Below are 14,148 nucleotides of genomic sequence, written 5' to 3' on the forward strand. Positions count from 1 at the left end.
AGGCTTTAGAGAAGAACTATTGATTTGCAAAATGAGCCCTGGAGCCAAGGGGAAGAAGGAGGCCTCTGCATAAGCAATCAGAAGCCAACCTGGGCTCTCCCCATTGGAACAGTGTGAGGAGAATGAAGATGGCGGGCAGCGTAGGCACCTTTGTTCTTCTGTCAACTGCTCGTGCTTTATCCTGCGAGGCAGAAAAACTCTGATACCCTAGGCTAACACACACTTGTTTTTCTTTACCGCTCCAGCTTTTAAAAAACTACATTTGCAGTTCGAAGAAAGAGCAATCCATGTTCATGCAACAAACCAAACAGCTGTAAGACAACAAAAGGCTTCTCTTCCCAGGCTTGTCAGCTTTCTGTAGACTGCCATGTAGCGCTTTCTTCTCTGTCCATTATACAAGGTTGGTTTGCTCTTTTCTACACTGTGCGTGTCCAGCCTAGAATCACTGACCACCAGCTGCGGCAGCACGCTGGTTTCCCAACTGCTGACCCCTGTAGGTCTCATCCCCATGGTATCAGCGGCTGACCCCAAATGCTGGCCACAGTAGTTAACAAGAATTTCTACTTTGGGAAACGAATCTCCTTAGTCGACCACATGGCCAAAATGAAATCTGTGAGTCAAGTGAAGCAACATTGTGTTTTTGTTTTTTGTTTTTGTTTTTTTCTTTCTGTTGTGTGCCAGCATTCACTCCGCCCTCGCCTAACCTCAAGAAGGGAGGGGGATATTACTCACCGAACAGCTGGATTGGTGTAAACGGGATGGTCTGAGAAAGCCTCATTAAATTATTCCTTTCAATGGCTACAAACAAAAACGGATTGACTACTTTAGTTCTACATCAATGATTAAACTTACAGAAAGCCCCCACATACCAAAGTACACATAAATTCCAGAATGTTTCATTTCAAACACTTTATTTTCTCCATTAGCAAAACTATTATAAATAGTAGTTTTAAATATAAAATATGCCTTAAACAGTGAGCATATCTTATTCTCGGGAAATTTTACATGAGATTATATAACATGTTTCGAAGAAGGGGCTATCTTCTCACTCTCCCAAATAACCAATTAGACACTAACTCAAATAATACTTAAGTCATTCTTTTAAATGGATTTAATCTATGTTCCATATTCTCTGCTTTCCTTCTTGCAAAGCAAACCCAGCGCACAGTGGTCTGTGGGGACACCTACTGTCGGTTTTGCAGAGCTGGACTTCTTTTTCCCAGAGAGAATGGAACACTAATTTTAATTAGAAGCAAGTGATGTGCATTTTCCTGTCAAGAGCCAGAGCCTAACAGATCAGAGTGCAGTGCGTCTGAGTTACAGTATTCCTCACCAGAGACTCTCTACAGCTCGCAGTTAGAGTCCAAATAACAGATTACTGCTGAGCTGTAGGACCCCGTCATAGGAGCCTAGGAAGAGAAGGCTGGAGTCCGCAGAACCATTATTCACCACAGAGGAGAATTCAGGATGAGACAGTCTATTATGAAACCCTGAACAAATGACCTTCATATAATAAAACCGGTCATTGAAGTGCCAGCAAGGTCTTGTTCACACTGAGTGTTAGACTCCGTGAAAGCCTTGTCCTTGCGTTAGCTCACCCACCAAGAACAGTGACCACTGAGAAACCACACCAGGGCACAAGTCCAGCTGCTCTAGGCTGCTTTGCATCTCAAAGTATCTGCCTCTTAATTTTCGGCTAGCCATTTGGCAGACTGTCCCTCCGAGAGGGAAAGGACAATCGTTCCCCCTCTGAAAGAAAGACAGCTGAAGGGCTATGAAGCCTGGCTCAGTAACAGAGTCGAGCCCCTTGACATCTCTGTTTAATGGCATCTCTGCAAGGCATGTTTGTTGGCCTTAATGCTGTGAGAGGTGGCAGCTATTCGGTGGTTGTGTCCGCTGAGGGAATCTTCAAGTTCACTGAGACTTTCAAGTCTGCCCTTTTCCCGATCCGAAACATTCAGATCAGACTGGGGTATAGCTCAGGGGGATATACTTGTCCAGCAAGGCTCTGGGTTCAAACCTCAGCATGGCAATAAAAAGGGCACAGTACAAGGGACATTGCTCAAAACACTAAGATATTTGGATTTTGGCTAGCACTGAGCTTGCAAGGAAATTTTAGGCACCAAAGGTATCTTTTCTCTTTCAAAACTTCTTGTATGTGAATTCTCTTCAATCCCGACAATTCGTTTTTCTGAGTCAGGGCCATGGTTGGGAAATCTAATTGCTCTAACTGTTAGAGTGAATGATTTTCTGAATTGGCGCTGTATTGATAAGGTGGAATTGATGGATGTTCGTGTTTACAAGGCAGAATCACACACATTTAGCTCCGATGACCCATCTGTACACATGCTTCCTACCTGAATAATGGTGGTGAGGCTCTTGAGGGCTCTTTAAGGAGGCCGAGATCTCTGAAATCATAGAAATGATTGGCACTTTAATTCTTGGCTGCAGATAAATGCATGTTTGTACACTGCCTTCAAAGTTACTATTAAATGGCTTCATCAGAATAGCTGCTCACTATTCAGAAAAGCTCACCCAATAAATACCCTTTAACTCATTATTGTTCATGGTATCCTGACAGCTTCCAATCATCAGTGCAACATCTCCAAGCATATTTATAAAGGGAATTGAAGAAAGACAGGTAATATTAGCCTCAAAGATGTATTTCCTCTGAACCAATTATACCTCTGGGTTAGAGAAGGCACACAGCTGCCTATCATGACATCCCAGAAGCATGGTCCTCTGAGCTCTTGCCAAGATGTACCTACCCGTGCAAAGACAATATTAATGCCAACTTATTAGCATGCTATCTCATTGACTGAAACTAATGACAGAACATTAAGTATATGCCAGACACATAGGAGGGGGTGGCCAGTATCGCAGCGTGCCATTTGCTAAGCTGTATCAGGACCCTATGTAGGGAACACCCTCCTCACTTTTCTAGCCGTTCCAGCCCTAAATCATAAGGCTCCAGAGAAATCCTTTAAAACAATTTTGCTGTTCCATGAAAATCAAAATTAAAGAGGAGAAACTTCAGTCTCACAACAGCCAATGCTTTGCACCTACTAGAGTAAGCAGCCAAGTGAGCCTGGGTTGACAGAGAGTTCAGGCTCCTGCTGCCACATAACAGCGTCCTTGAGGGGGCATGCTGAGACCTATGGTCAGCAGAAAAGGCTTCCATTTCTGAATTCAGTCAGTAACGTAGACCTTTAGCTCCTACTATGGGTCACGCTAGGCATGAGAAGGGACTAGGAGAAGGTGCTAGCCCTTCAGAAAGGTAAATGTAGTGGGCTCGAGAAAAACTCATGCAACTGTTATCATAACAGTTTGTTAATTGGTAATAAACCATGGAATACCAAGGTTTATGGATTTCTCTAATGCTAACTAGACAATGGAAAATCACAGTCATCTGATTGGTTTCAGTCTAGAATTCAACATCTAAGAAGCTTCAAGACCTTAGTGGTATTTATTTAACACATATTTACTGAGCACCGATGGACCACATGCTGGACTGCACAGTATTCTCAGTCAGAGAAAGAGCAAGAACACACGGAGAGTAGCTGGCTATGCGACCAGGCCCTATTCAGACATTTGGGGCACAGCATCCTGGAAATTATATCAAAGGAAACGTCCATGTGCAAGCATGTGATTGGCTCTGTGTCTGTAAAATAGGACACTATTAATTGTTGCAGAGTCAAAATGAGTTCAGTGGGTCTGTTTTCATGCAGAGAAACAACAGGGATGTTACAGTGGAAACAGGTTACTCAACGAATCTCAAGCTGGGGGTGTAGCTCAGTGGGTAAGGTGCTTGCCTAGAGTGCACAGCGTCCTGGACTGGAGCCTCAGAATCACCAAAATAAGACAAAACAAAAAACACAAGAGCACTCATCAGTCTTGGTTTATCTGGGCTATCTCTATTTTTCTACTGAATTTTCTACTTTGTAAGTATCTCAAAAGCAACAACAACCACAAAAAAATCAAAGAATAAAAGTCAAGAACTATAAAATTCATAACAGGACAATAAATTCCATCATCAATAAAATTAAAAATTAATGTTTAAATATAAAAACTTACTGTCGGTTTCAGTTGAGCTTCTTGTTCTGTATGGGGGGAAATAAAATGATTTAGAAAATGCGGCTTTAAATCTTTTAATTTCCAAAACACTGAAAAATTATCTGAAACAGCAATAAAGAGTACATATATACATTTACATTTTATTATATCTTATATAATATATATTTCACATATGTGTATGAAATTCTCTGCTCCATCTTATCCCTATTTTACCAATAGAGAAGTTTGTAGCCATACAATTATTTTCACACAAAAATAAAAATAATGCCAGTAAGGCATGTAAATCACTTATTATCTATGCCCCAAGCTAATTGAGAAATGGTGGTGGTAGTGGTTTTAATTAGCAGTGTGATCACATAACATATATAAGATTTAACTGTGTTTGTGTTGTTCTGGATCAATTAAACTAAAGGGTGCCTGAAATATGCAAAGCAGATGCCTACAAATGAGTCTGAGAATGGCTCTGGACAAGACCACAAATCAGTTTCATTAGCCCACGTGGCCCCTAAATGTTCACAGGCTGGAATTAGCTTTCTTTAAATTGTTCCTTGTCCTGCTCAAGTGCACAAGTGGCCACGGGCAAGTCTGAAAACATGCATCCGAAGAATATCTCCAGTATTTAAGGTCCTTGGGGAAGAAAGTACAATTACAATTATTGTTTAATTTCATGCTGCAATAACCCACCACCCTGCATGAGCACAAACTACTGAACCTTTGAGAGAAGAAAGTCATGTATCCTTTAGGTCTAGAAGCAGGCTTACATGGGCCTGTGGTGGCCGTTCCCAGGAAAGGCCATGTCAACAGAGCTGAGGACCATAACTAAAAGTCATCTTCTACCTTCTTTACATCAAATGGTCTTCCCACAGGGAGATTTCCCTCTACCCCCATGACTTTGTAGATGATTGATGCTGTAACTAGGAAAGTACACACACACACACACACACACACCCTCCAGGTGAAGTGGAACCATCACAGCAGCACAGAGCCAAACACCTGTGCCACACCAACTCCAGTGTCGTCTGTGTGACATGACATATGTCATTATGCCGGATGGGAACTACATGTCCTATGGGACTAGGCTTCCTGGAGGCCAATGGCAGATGGCCCAGTATTAGCCACCGCTGAGGCATAGACGGGTTTCTCGAGTAGCTGGCTATGCGGGATATGAGCTTTGCAAATCTCTTTCATAATAATGATAGTCTTTATATATACAAGACAAGGATCATTCTCCTCAGGAACAGCTTTGAGATAGGGAAGCAAAGTATGGGAATGTATAAGACTACAGCAGAACCCTTGTCATACACGGGATGTATGATGAGCAAGGGAATAGATGGGTTAATGTTGATAGACAAAGACTGTTATATTATACTTTGAACTTTATAGATAGGCTTGCTAGATCCCAACCCCCATAGTGTCTGCTGCATAAGAAGGTACTAAAAGGTATATTTCAACAGGTGCAGAGAACTGATTAGGCATATTTGGTCACTAGATGAAATAAAGGGTTAGGAAGAGGAAGGGCCATGATAGCGATAATGAGACAGAAACCTTCTATTCATAAGATGAAACCACTTGCCTGAGGTTTACATTCTCAAGGACAAGGTTTCCTCTTCTAAGGATGCTTTATGTCTAACACCTGTTTCTGATAATATACTTTTCTGAAATATCGCTGATGTGACTAAGAGAAGCCTTCATACTGTGCCAACCAATGACACATGACCATCTGATTTGTTCTTTGTTTGAATACTATATAATGAAAGCATGAATTCAGTAAAATCGCAGCAGATTCCAACCACTCCCTTGTGGGTTGTGTCTGTCTGTCTGTCTGTCATTTGCCGAACTTGTGCCTTCCTGTTACCAAGACCCTACTTCTCCCAAGGTCTGAGTGACTCCCCTGAGCCGGTCTGTGGCACACCTGCAATGCTAGCTACTTGGGATACTGAGAAAGGAGGATCACTTGAGCCCAGGAGTTTATGCCAGTTGGGGCAACATCATGAGACCATGTCTCTTGAAAAAAATACTTTTAAAAAATGGAATCATCTTTACTTGGTTGAGTTTCAAATTCTATTCCTCCTAATAAACCAAATTCAGGAATATACTCAATTCTACTGACAGATTCTCTCCTTCCCATCTCACTCTCAATCCTTGTCAGAGTGGATGCCTTGACAATTGGAATGCCACTGAAAATGAGGAAACAAAGACCAACCCCATTCTGTAAAAGGAACATACTGGGGAGAATGGGTTTTGAAATCTTGTGAGCAAGGCCTGGAGTGAAGCTTGGTGGTTAAGAGCACTTGCTGCTCTTGCAGAAGACTTTAGTCTCAGTTCCAAGTATCCACCTGGTGGATAATAACTGTCCATAACTCCAGATCCAAGAAATCCCATCTGGCCTCCATCAATACTGCACACATGTTAGCTTAAATATAAGCAGGTAAAATATATAAAATAAAAAGATACATTATTTATTTATATACATTCTAAAAATAGAAAATAAATTTAAACAGACCTTCAGGCTTGTTTGTTTTAAGATAAAACACGTGTATTTTATACTGTAAACATATTTACTACCTTACTATCTGAAAAGATATAACAATCAATTCATGTGTGAACTTTTTGATACTACAAAGGAATATTTTTCTGCTTGGTATTCCATATGTTTCTTTTTTACTATTTTTATTGAGTTTACAAAGGAATTTTTCATTGACTGTCAAAGTATGTATTTTATCACCATATTCTTAAAGGGACTTGGGTGAGGAACTCCTACTAGACAGTGGAAAACTTGGAGAATATTTTTTCCGTTCTTGCTAAAATAAGAAAAGTAAAGTCACCATGCATGCACTTTTTTCTTCCTACTCTGACCAAACTAAACAATTGCTCCTTATCTTTGGAGAACAGGATCCAGAAGCTCTTGTTGAAAGCCACACAGAAATACTCACAGAAAACTCCTGTTGAGGTTGGTGTTCCTGGAACTCCATGAAGGGTCTTCATGTGGGTCCTGAGCAGAAGAGAACGGACATTATGAATGCAACCAGCACATCTACCCCATCCTTTTAGTGGCTCATCAGCAAAGCACACTCTTCCTCTGACTGGCTCAGTACCTCTCTTTAAGTCGACAAAGGAAACACAAGCTAGAATGATGCATAATGTCAACATGTCATCAGGGGAGCCCCATAGTTGATGGCTTTAACTGAATGAAATTACTTTTTTAGAGACACTGAAAAGAAAATGCAACATATGAAAATTTTTACAGAAATAGAGGTTAACAGCTAATTGTCTGAAGGTAATAATGGAGGTCTTACTTGACACATACAATGGATAATTTTATCAACTTAACATATTAAAAAACACATAGGGCATTAATGAATCTGGTAGTTTGAATGTAATCAGGCCCCATAGGGAGTGGCACTATTAGGAGGTATGGCTTTGTTTGAGTGGGTATGGTCTTGTTGGAGGAAGTAAGTCATTTTGGGGGCAGACTTTGAGGTTTCTTGTGCTCAGAATACTGCCTAGTGAGTCAGTTAGCTTCCTATTGCCTTCTGGTCAAGATACAACACTCTCAGCTCCAACATCACATCTGCCTGCCTGCCACCATGCTACCTGTCATGATGATAATAGACTGAACTTTTGAAACTGTAAGTGAGCCACCCCAATTAAATATTTTCTTTATGAGTTGCTACAGTTATGGTGTCTCTTGGAAGCATAGAAACCGAACTAAGTCAGAAGTTGGTACCAGAAGTGGGGTAATGCTATGATAGGCCTGACCGTGTGTTTGTTTGGAGGAATTTGAACTTTGGTACTTTGGGTTTAGAGAGCAGTGGTGAAATGCTTTAAGCACCGCTGAATGGACCACACTATTAAGAGCATAGAAGACAGTGGTGCTAAGAATTATTTGAACTATGGGAGACTGACTCAAGAGGTTTCGGGGGTAGCGGGGAGAATTTTAGTGTGCTGCCTAAAGATCATTCCTGTCATATTTTGGTGAACAAAGTAACTGTCTTTTGCCTTTGTCTGAAGAATCTACCTGAGGATAAAGTAAATAATTTTGGGTTAATTCCAATTGGCAGAGGAAATCTCAAAACAGCCTAGTGTAGACTCTGCCGTGTATTTTTTAGTAGTAACTGTAATGAAGATTTATAATGAAGAGAAGCAAGGTGAGCAGGGTAAATTGTAAAATAAAAATTTTGAGGAGAAAAAGAGCAACAGGAAGTGGAATCGAGCTAAATTATGTGTTCAAGGAGATAAACAGGTTAAGAAATGGAATAAAGGGAGTGGTGACCTCTTGGCAAGATCCCATCCAGCTAAGGTTCCAACTTGTGAAAAGGAACTTTAAAAACATGCTTAGATCCAGGTGTTGAGGAGCATACACTGGGAAGGTAGAGGCTGGCAGATCTCTAGTTTGAGGCTAGTCTGGACTACATAACAAGTTTCAGAACAGGTAAACTTAGGCAGTGAAAGACTGAAAGCTGGTGAAGATGTAATTGAAAGAGGGGATCATGTTCCAGCCCCATCAAGGAGCAGAATTTGGCAGCTTTGGCTACATGACTGTGGGTTTAGAGTTAAGGATAGAAGAAATGAATTATGGAATAAAGCCGTTGAGGACAGGCATGTGTCAGGGATGTCTTGAATGGAGACCTAGTAGAGAGGCCATTGTGTGAAAGTGTGAAGTTGAAGCCTGGATTGCTTTGGCAAACCCAAGATGTTAGAGTTGCCAGAGTCATGGGATACCTGCCAAGGAGAGCTGCTAACAGGGAGTGGAGCCAGCCCAAGAGAAAGAAGTGTGTTTCCATCAACAGAGCTGGACATTGGAGATCTGAAGAGCTTTTTGACATCAGACATGGAGATATAGAGTTTGAAGCTTGCCCAGCTGGTTTCAGTCTTGGTTTGGTCCAGTATTTCCTTTCTGTGCTCCCTTTCCTGAATTTTAGAATGGTAATGTATTTTCTGTACCATTATATATTGGAAACATGTGATCTGTTTTTAGATTTTGATTTTTACAGGGGATTACAGTTAAGAGATTGTGTGAATCTCAGAAGAGACTTTGAACTTCAGACTTTAAAACAGATTGTGGTAGACTATGGGGACTTTTGAAATTAGACTAAATGTCATTTGCATTATTATATTGTTACAAGCTTATGGAGACCAGGGAGTGGAATGTGGTAGTTTGAATATAACTGGCCCCCATAATCTCATAGGGAGTGGCACTGTTAGGAGGTGTGGTTTTATTGGAGTGGGTATGGCCTTGTTGGAGGAAGTGAGTCATTGTGGGGGCAGGCTTTGAGGTTTCCTATGCTCAGAATACTGCCCAGTGAGTCAGTTGACTTCCTTTTGCCTTCTGGTCAAGATGTAGCACTCTCAGCTCCAGCAGCATATCTGACTGCCTGCCACCATGCTCCCCATTATGGTGATAATAGACTGAACCTTTGAACCTGTAAGCAAGCCACCCCAACCAAATGTTTATAAGAGTTGCTGTGGTGATGGCGTCTCATTACAGCAATAGAAAGCTGACTAAGACAATGAGGTACTCCTCTGGCTGTTACTGTGAGGACGACGTTTCCAGAGAGGATTAACTGAGGTGGGAAGACACATTCTGAAGGAGGGTGGCACCATGCCTGGGGCTCCAAACTGACTTGAAAACAGAGATGAGAAAGCATTCCCTTTCTGCATCCTGCTCTGTAGACATGAGAACGAGCATCCAGCTACAGCAACCCTCTGCTACTGCTACATCCAATTGGGCCTTCCAGGCCCATGCTTGACTGCACGCTCAGAAACAGCCAAAAATAGCCTTTGTTTGGCCCCATGGGTTTCTTTGTGCTAGGTATTTAGTAACATCAACCATTATATCATAGCGTCCCTGTTATAAGTACACAACAGTTCTAGGCGATGGCGGGAGGGTAGTCTAAAAAGCATTACCTTGGATTTACCTCATCCTATTTCCTGTTTATCCAAGCCATATTTCAGTACACTTCAGGCACTGTACTAGGCATTTTCCTGTGAGGTCTCTTGGTTGGATACTACGGACAATCTTTTAACAATAGCATCTCATGGAGATCGTTAAAGACCCTCACGGGCTAAGCGACCCATCCAGCTTTAGTGGGGAGAGATAGAAATGATGGAATTGGGATGTGAACACAGGTGCTGCTCACAACCATCCTCAAGCGAGCACTTTCTAATTCCTTTAGATTCCTTTAGATTGCTACAAGAACTCCTGAGGATATTTATATAGGTAGGGTTTACAGTTCCCAAGTTCAGGTATTCAAACCAAGACCAAAATTAGTTTCCTTGGGTTACTCTGTGTCATATGCCACATGGGAAGATGGCACTAGGACTAGACACCTATTTGGAGGTGGTAGAAAAGCCGAATGCAAAACTGGCTATCTGGGTACTAGAGGAACACAGAGGCGCCTGCACTCTGCAGTGCTTTAGTCCCCTTCCTGGGTCTGAACACATCCCCACAGCCTATGCTAGACTAATCCCACGAGGAATTCATTGTCTCCAGAACCAATCATTCTACCCTGGAAGGGTGCCAACTGGTAAAAGTTTCTTCTTAGATCGGCTGTCTTACATTAATTCCCCCACGGTTGTCCTAGATCTGCCTCTGAAAAGCATGCTGGAGAAAACCTATTTCTCTTGCATATGACCATGTTCACACATCTGAAAAAGTGAGTTCTTTCTCTTGTGCTAAGCAAACTGCACGAGAAAGAGAACAAAGGCTATTAAAAAACGAAGCAAGGACTGACCTGAACACACAGTCCCCAAGGATTTCAGTCCAAGGCCAGTAAAAACAGAGGCCATTTATGGACTGTGACAAGAAAAGTCAGCAGAGTCAAACGAAGTGGCGCGTGCACAAATTCTTAAAGGACTTTCAAAATATTTTTACCTCTCGACAACACTTCAGGTAGTGGCCGGCGCGTGTGGTGCGCTGCTCAATTTCGTTCATTTTCATTTTCTGATATATATAAGGTTCTAAACCTTGTTTTCAAAAGAAGAAGAAAAATTAGAAAATTGGTTGAAATGTGTTACATTCAAATCACATTTCTCAAATAGAAAAATCTGGACACAGTACATTTATTTAAACTTAGATATAGTTTTCTCTATTTTTAGAAAGTTTCACCAAGTTTCATTTTTCCTTTTTTTTTTTCCCCTTGGGATTGAAAACTGTATATTCTGTTTCCAGTCTCCTCTAGTTGCGCTCACCATTCTTGCAAGGCATCCACACGTGGCTCTTGCACTTGGAGGTCAGAGGACGTCTCCGCAGAGCCCCTTTTCTCCTTCCACGTTTGCAAAGATGCTGGGGATTGAACTCCCATCCTCAGGCTTGTACAGTGAGCACCTTACACTGAACTCCCATCCTCAGGCTTGTACAGTGAGCACCTTACACACCAAGCCATCACCACCTACCCTAGCTTTGACTTCTCTATCAAAGTCAGGAATTAGATAATCCATGATGGTTTTTTTTCTATAAAACACATCCAACAATTTTTTACATTTGCCATCTTCTGCATCCTATTATCCATACTTTAAAATGTATGAAATTTTTGTTATAAATTAGTAATCCTTCCTTTATAAGGGCACCAAACAAAAAAGTACAAAAACAACAAAAGAGAGAGGAAAGCAAAAGCTATCTATTAGGCTTAACTTTTATACTTTTCTTAGAAATGATAATGAGAGATGTTATTTCACTGTTATACCTGATATCTACAGAGCTGAGTTGTAACAAATGTAAGAGACAATAATCATATTTTCCCTTGTGATTTTGCACCATAAAAAGTATATAAGAAGTACAAAGAAAGTTACTGGCATAAGATAAAATTACAATAAATATAATTTCAATGGCAAAACTGTATTATCATTAAAACAAAAATTTATAGAAAAACATGTTTTATCTTTTCATAGTTTTTGTAGAAATTTTGTGACTGTATAATGAGAACTACCTGAGAACTGGGGTTGGTAGAGTTGAAGGAGAGCCTAGAACGCACGGGCCTTGAGTTCAGTCCCTCACAGAGAGCCTAAAACACATGAGCCCTGAGTTCTGTCCCCCACAAAGAGCCTAGAACACATGGGTCCTGAATTCAATCCCCTGGACAGAGTGCCTAGCATGCATGGTTCTGAGTTCTATTCCCTGGACAGAGTGCCTAGCATGCATGGGTTCTTCAGTCCCCTATAAAGTGCCCATTAGTATGCATGGGCACTGAGTTCAGTCCTCAGCACTGCATATACAATGCATGGTAATACATAGCTGAAACCTCAGGATTCAGGAGTTAGAGGCAGAAGGATCAGAGGTCAAGGTCATCCTCAGCTACACATTATCTTTAAAGCCAACCTGGACTATGGGAGACTCTGATTCAAAGAGGGAGAGGCAGAAGCTTGCCACTCCCCAAATTTTATTTCCTTAATTTTCAATTAATTTGTAAGGTGTTTCAAAAAAAAAAAAAAAAAAAAAAAAACAACAACAACAAAGCTTCTCAATTCAAGATGTGTTGCAAGGATGACGTCAGGCCTCACCAGATCTGCTGGCCCTGACGTCAGCCGGTTTCCCTGGACTTTCTGTCTTTGGACAAAATGCCTCGCAAGACCCTCCGGACACAGAGCTTCCTGTCTGAGCCTCACGAGAAAGAACATATGTATTTAGAATGACGTACTATGATCTAAGGTGGGTACCATGGAGTTTCACTCAGCATAAAGAAGAAAACAATCTCATTTGAGGAACACAGACAGAAGTCATCATAGTCAGCGAAACAAGGCAGGCAGGGTAGGACAACTATCCATGTACTTTCTCATCTGTGGACTCTGGATTTTAAAGAGCACTAAAGTAGGAGGGGAACTATTGGAAGGCAGCCAGCAGGAGAGGTGGTGGTGGCGAGAGAAGGGAGCCGAAGTGAGTATGAACAAAGCAGGCTATACACATGTACAGAAATATCATCATGAGCCCACTTTCTAAAATTAATAGAGCCTAAAAAATAAAAACTAAACACAGGTTATAGTATCTGTAAAATACACACTACATTATATAACTATGATTCATCCGAGACTGATGTCAGGATTTTTACTTTGACTGTTTACTACCTTGTTCCCATTTTGACTGTGATGCAAGTTCTCACTGCAGCCCAGACTGGCCTGGAAGACACAGTCTTCCTGCCTCAGCCTCCTTCAATGCTCACGTTGTTGTCAGGAAGGCATCAGCCCAGCTGGAGTCGTGTTTTATGCATGGGTTTGAGATGTGTTAATGTCCAGTTTCCAGGAAATGGTGAGTTAAGGCAAGGCAATGCAGCTCCTGAGCCATACTTGTAAATCAATGTCATTCCCTTTTTATTTCTTCTTTTTTGCTTTTCTTAATTGGTTTTTTCAAGACAGAGTTTCCTTATGTATCACTGACTGCCCTGGAATTCACTCAGTAGACCAAGCTGGCCTCAAACTCACAGAGATCTGCCTGCCTCTGCCTCCCTGAGTGCTGGGATTAAAGGCGTACGCCACCACCACCCGGCTCCCACTGAATTTCTAACATGTCTTCTACCTTTGTGCCCACTTGATTCACACTGGCTTCATAAACAGTTCTGTATTTTAAATACAAAACAGGGTTCTCCCACTTTGGCATCGATGTTTTATCCTGAAGTCTGTAGCATATGTCAGAGGATGCCTCTTAGTATCCCTGGCCTCTTCTCACCAAGTACCAAGAGGACCCCCTTTGATTGTGACAATAAAACATGTTTGCAGACTGCCCAGTGTCCCTTGGGGAGGGCAAGGGGTTGCCTAATGTCCCACTTAGTTGAGGACCACAGAGTACCTGAGTGAGGAAGGTTTATAAAGAAGTACAGGACCCTGCAGCATGTACCGGTGACTTTTATGTAGTGTCTTAAGACATTTCAAATGTGCATGCGTGTGTGTCCTTGATCATGTGATTTCTTCTTTTTGAAAAGTACTTCCAGGGCACAAAGTTCGAATCTGCATTTGTGTGTGTTTCTACTCATAATCTTCCTCATCTCACCCTATTTCTCATGCCTTGTCTTGTTTGGGGCTCTTCCCCACACAGCTCTTTAAGCGTAAAGGACACGCATCCACATATAAGCATCCCATGTGGGC

The 14,148-nt window shown here is 41.6% G+C and overlaps 1 protein-coding gene across 2 annotated transcripts in view; it reads right to left on the reverse strand.

Annotated features, from left to right (window-relative positions):
• Trpm6 (transient receptor potential cation channel subfamily M member 6) overlaps positions 1-14,148 on the reverse strand; it is a 156,734-nt gene that overhangs the window by 22,937 nt on the left and 119,649 nt on the right. For both annotated transcript variants that reach the window (XM_057777855.1, XM_057777854.1), the window contains exons 29-33: positions 10,949-11,040; positions 7,008-7,066; positions 4,075-4,100; positions 2,358-2,408; positions 733-798 (exon numbers count right to left, since the gene is read on the reverse strand). In XM_057777855.1, coding sequence (XP_057633838.1) covers positions 733-798; positions 2,358-2,408; positions 4,075-4,100; positions 7,008-7,066; positions 10,949-11,040 — 294 coding nt within the window. The remainder of the gene's footprint in view (positions 1-732; positions 799-2,357; positions 2,409-4,074; positions 4,101-7,007; positions 7,067-10,948; positions 11,041-14,148) is intronic.

This window comes from Chionomys nivalis, chromosome 8, assembly GCF_950005125.1.
Source record: "Chionomys nivalis chromosome 8, mChiNiv1.1, whole genome shotgun sequence".
NCBI lineage: Eukaryota > Metazoa > Chordata > Mammalia > Rodentia > Cricetidae > Chionomys > Chionomys nivalis.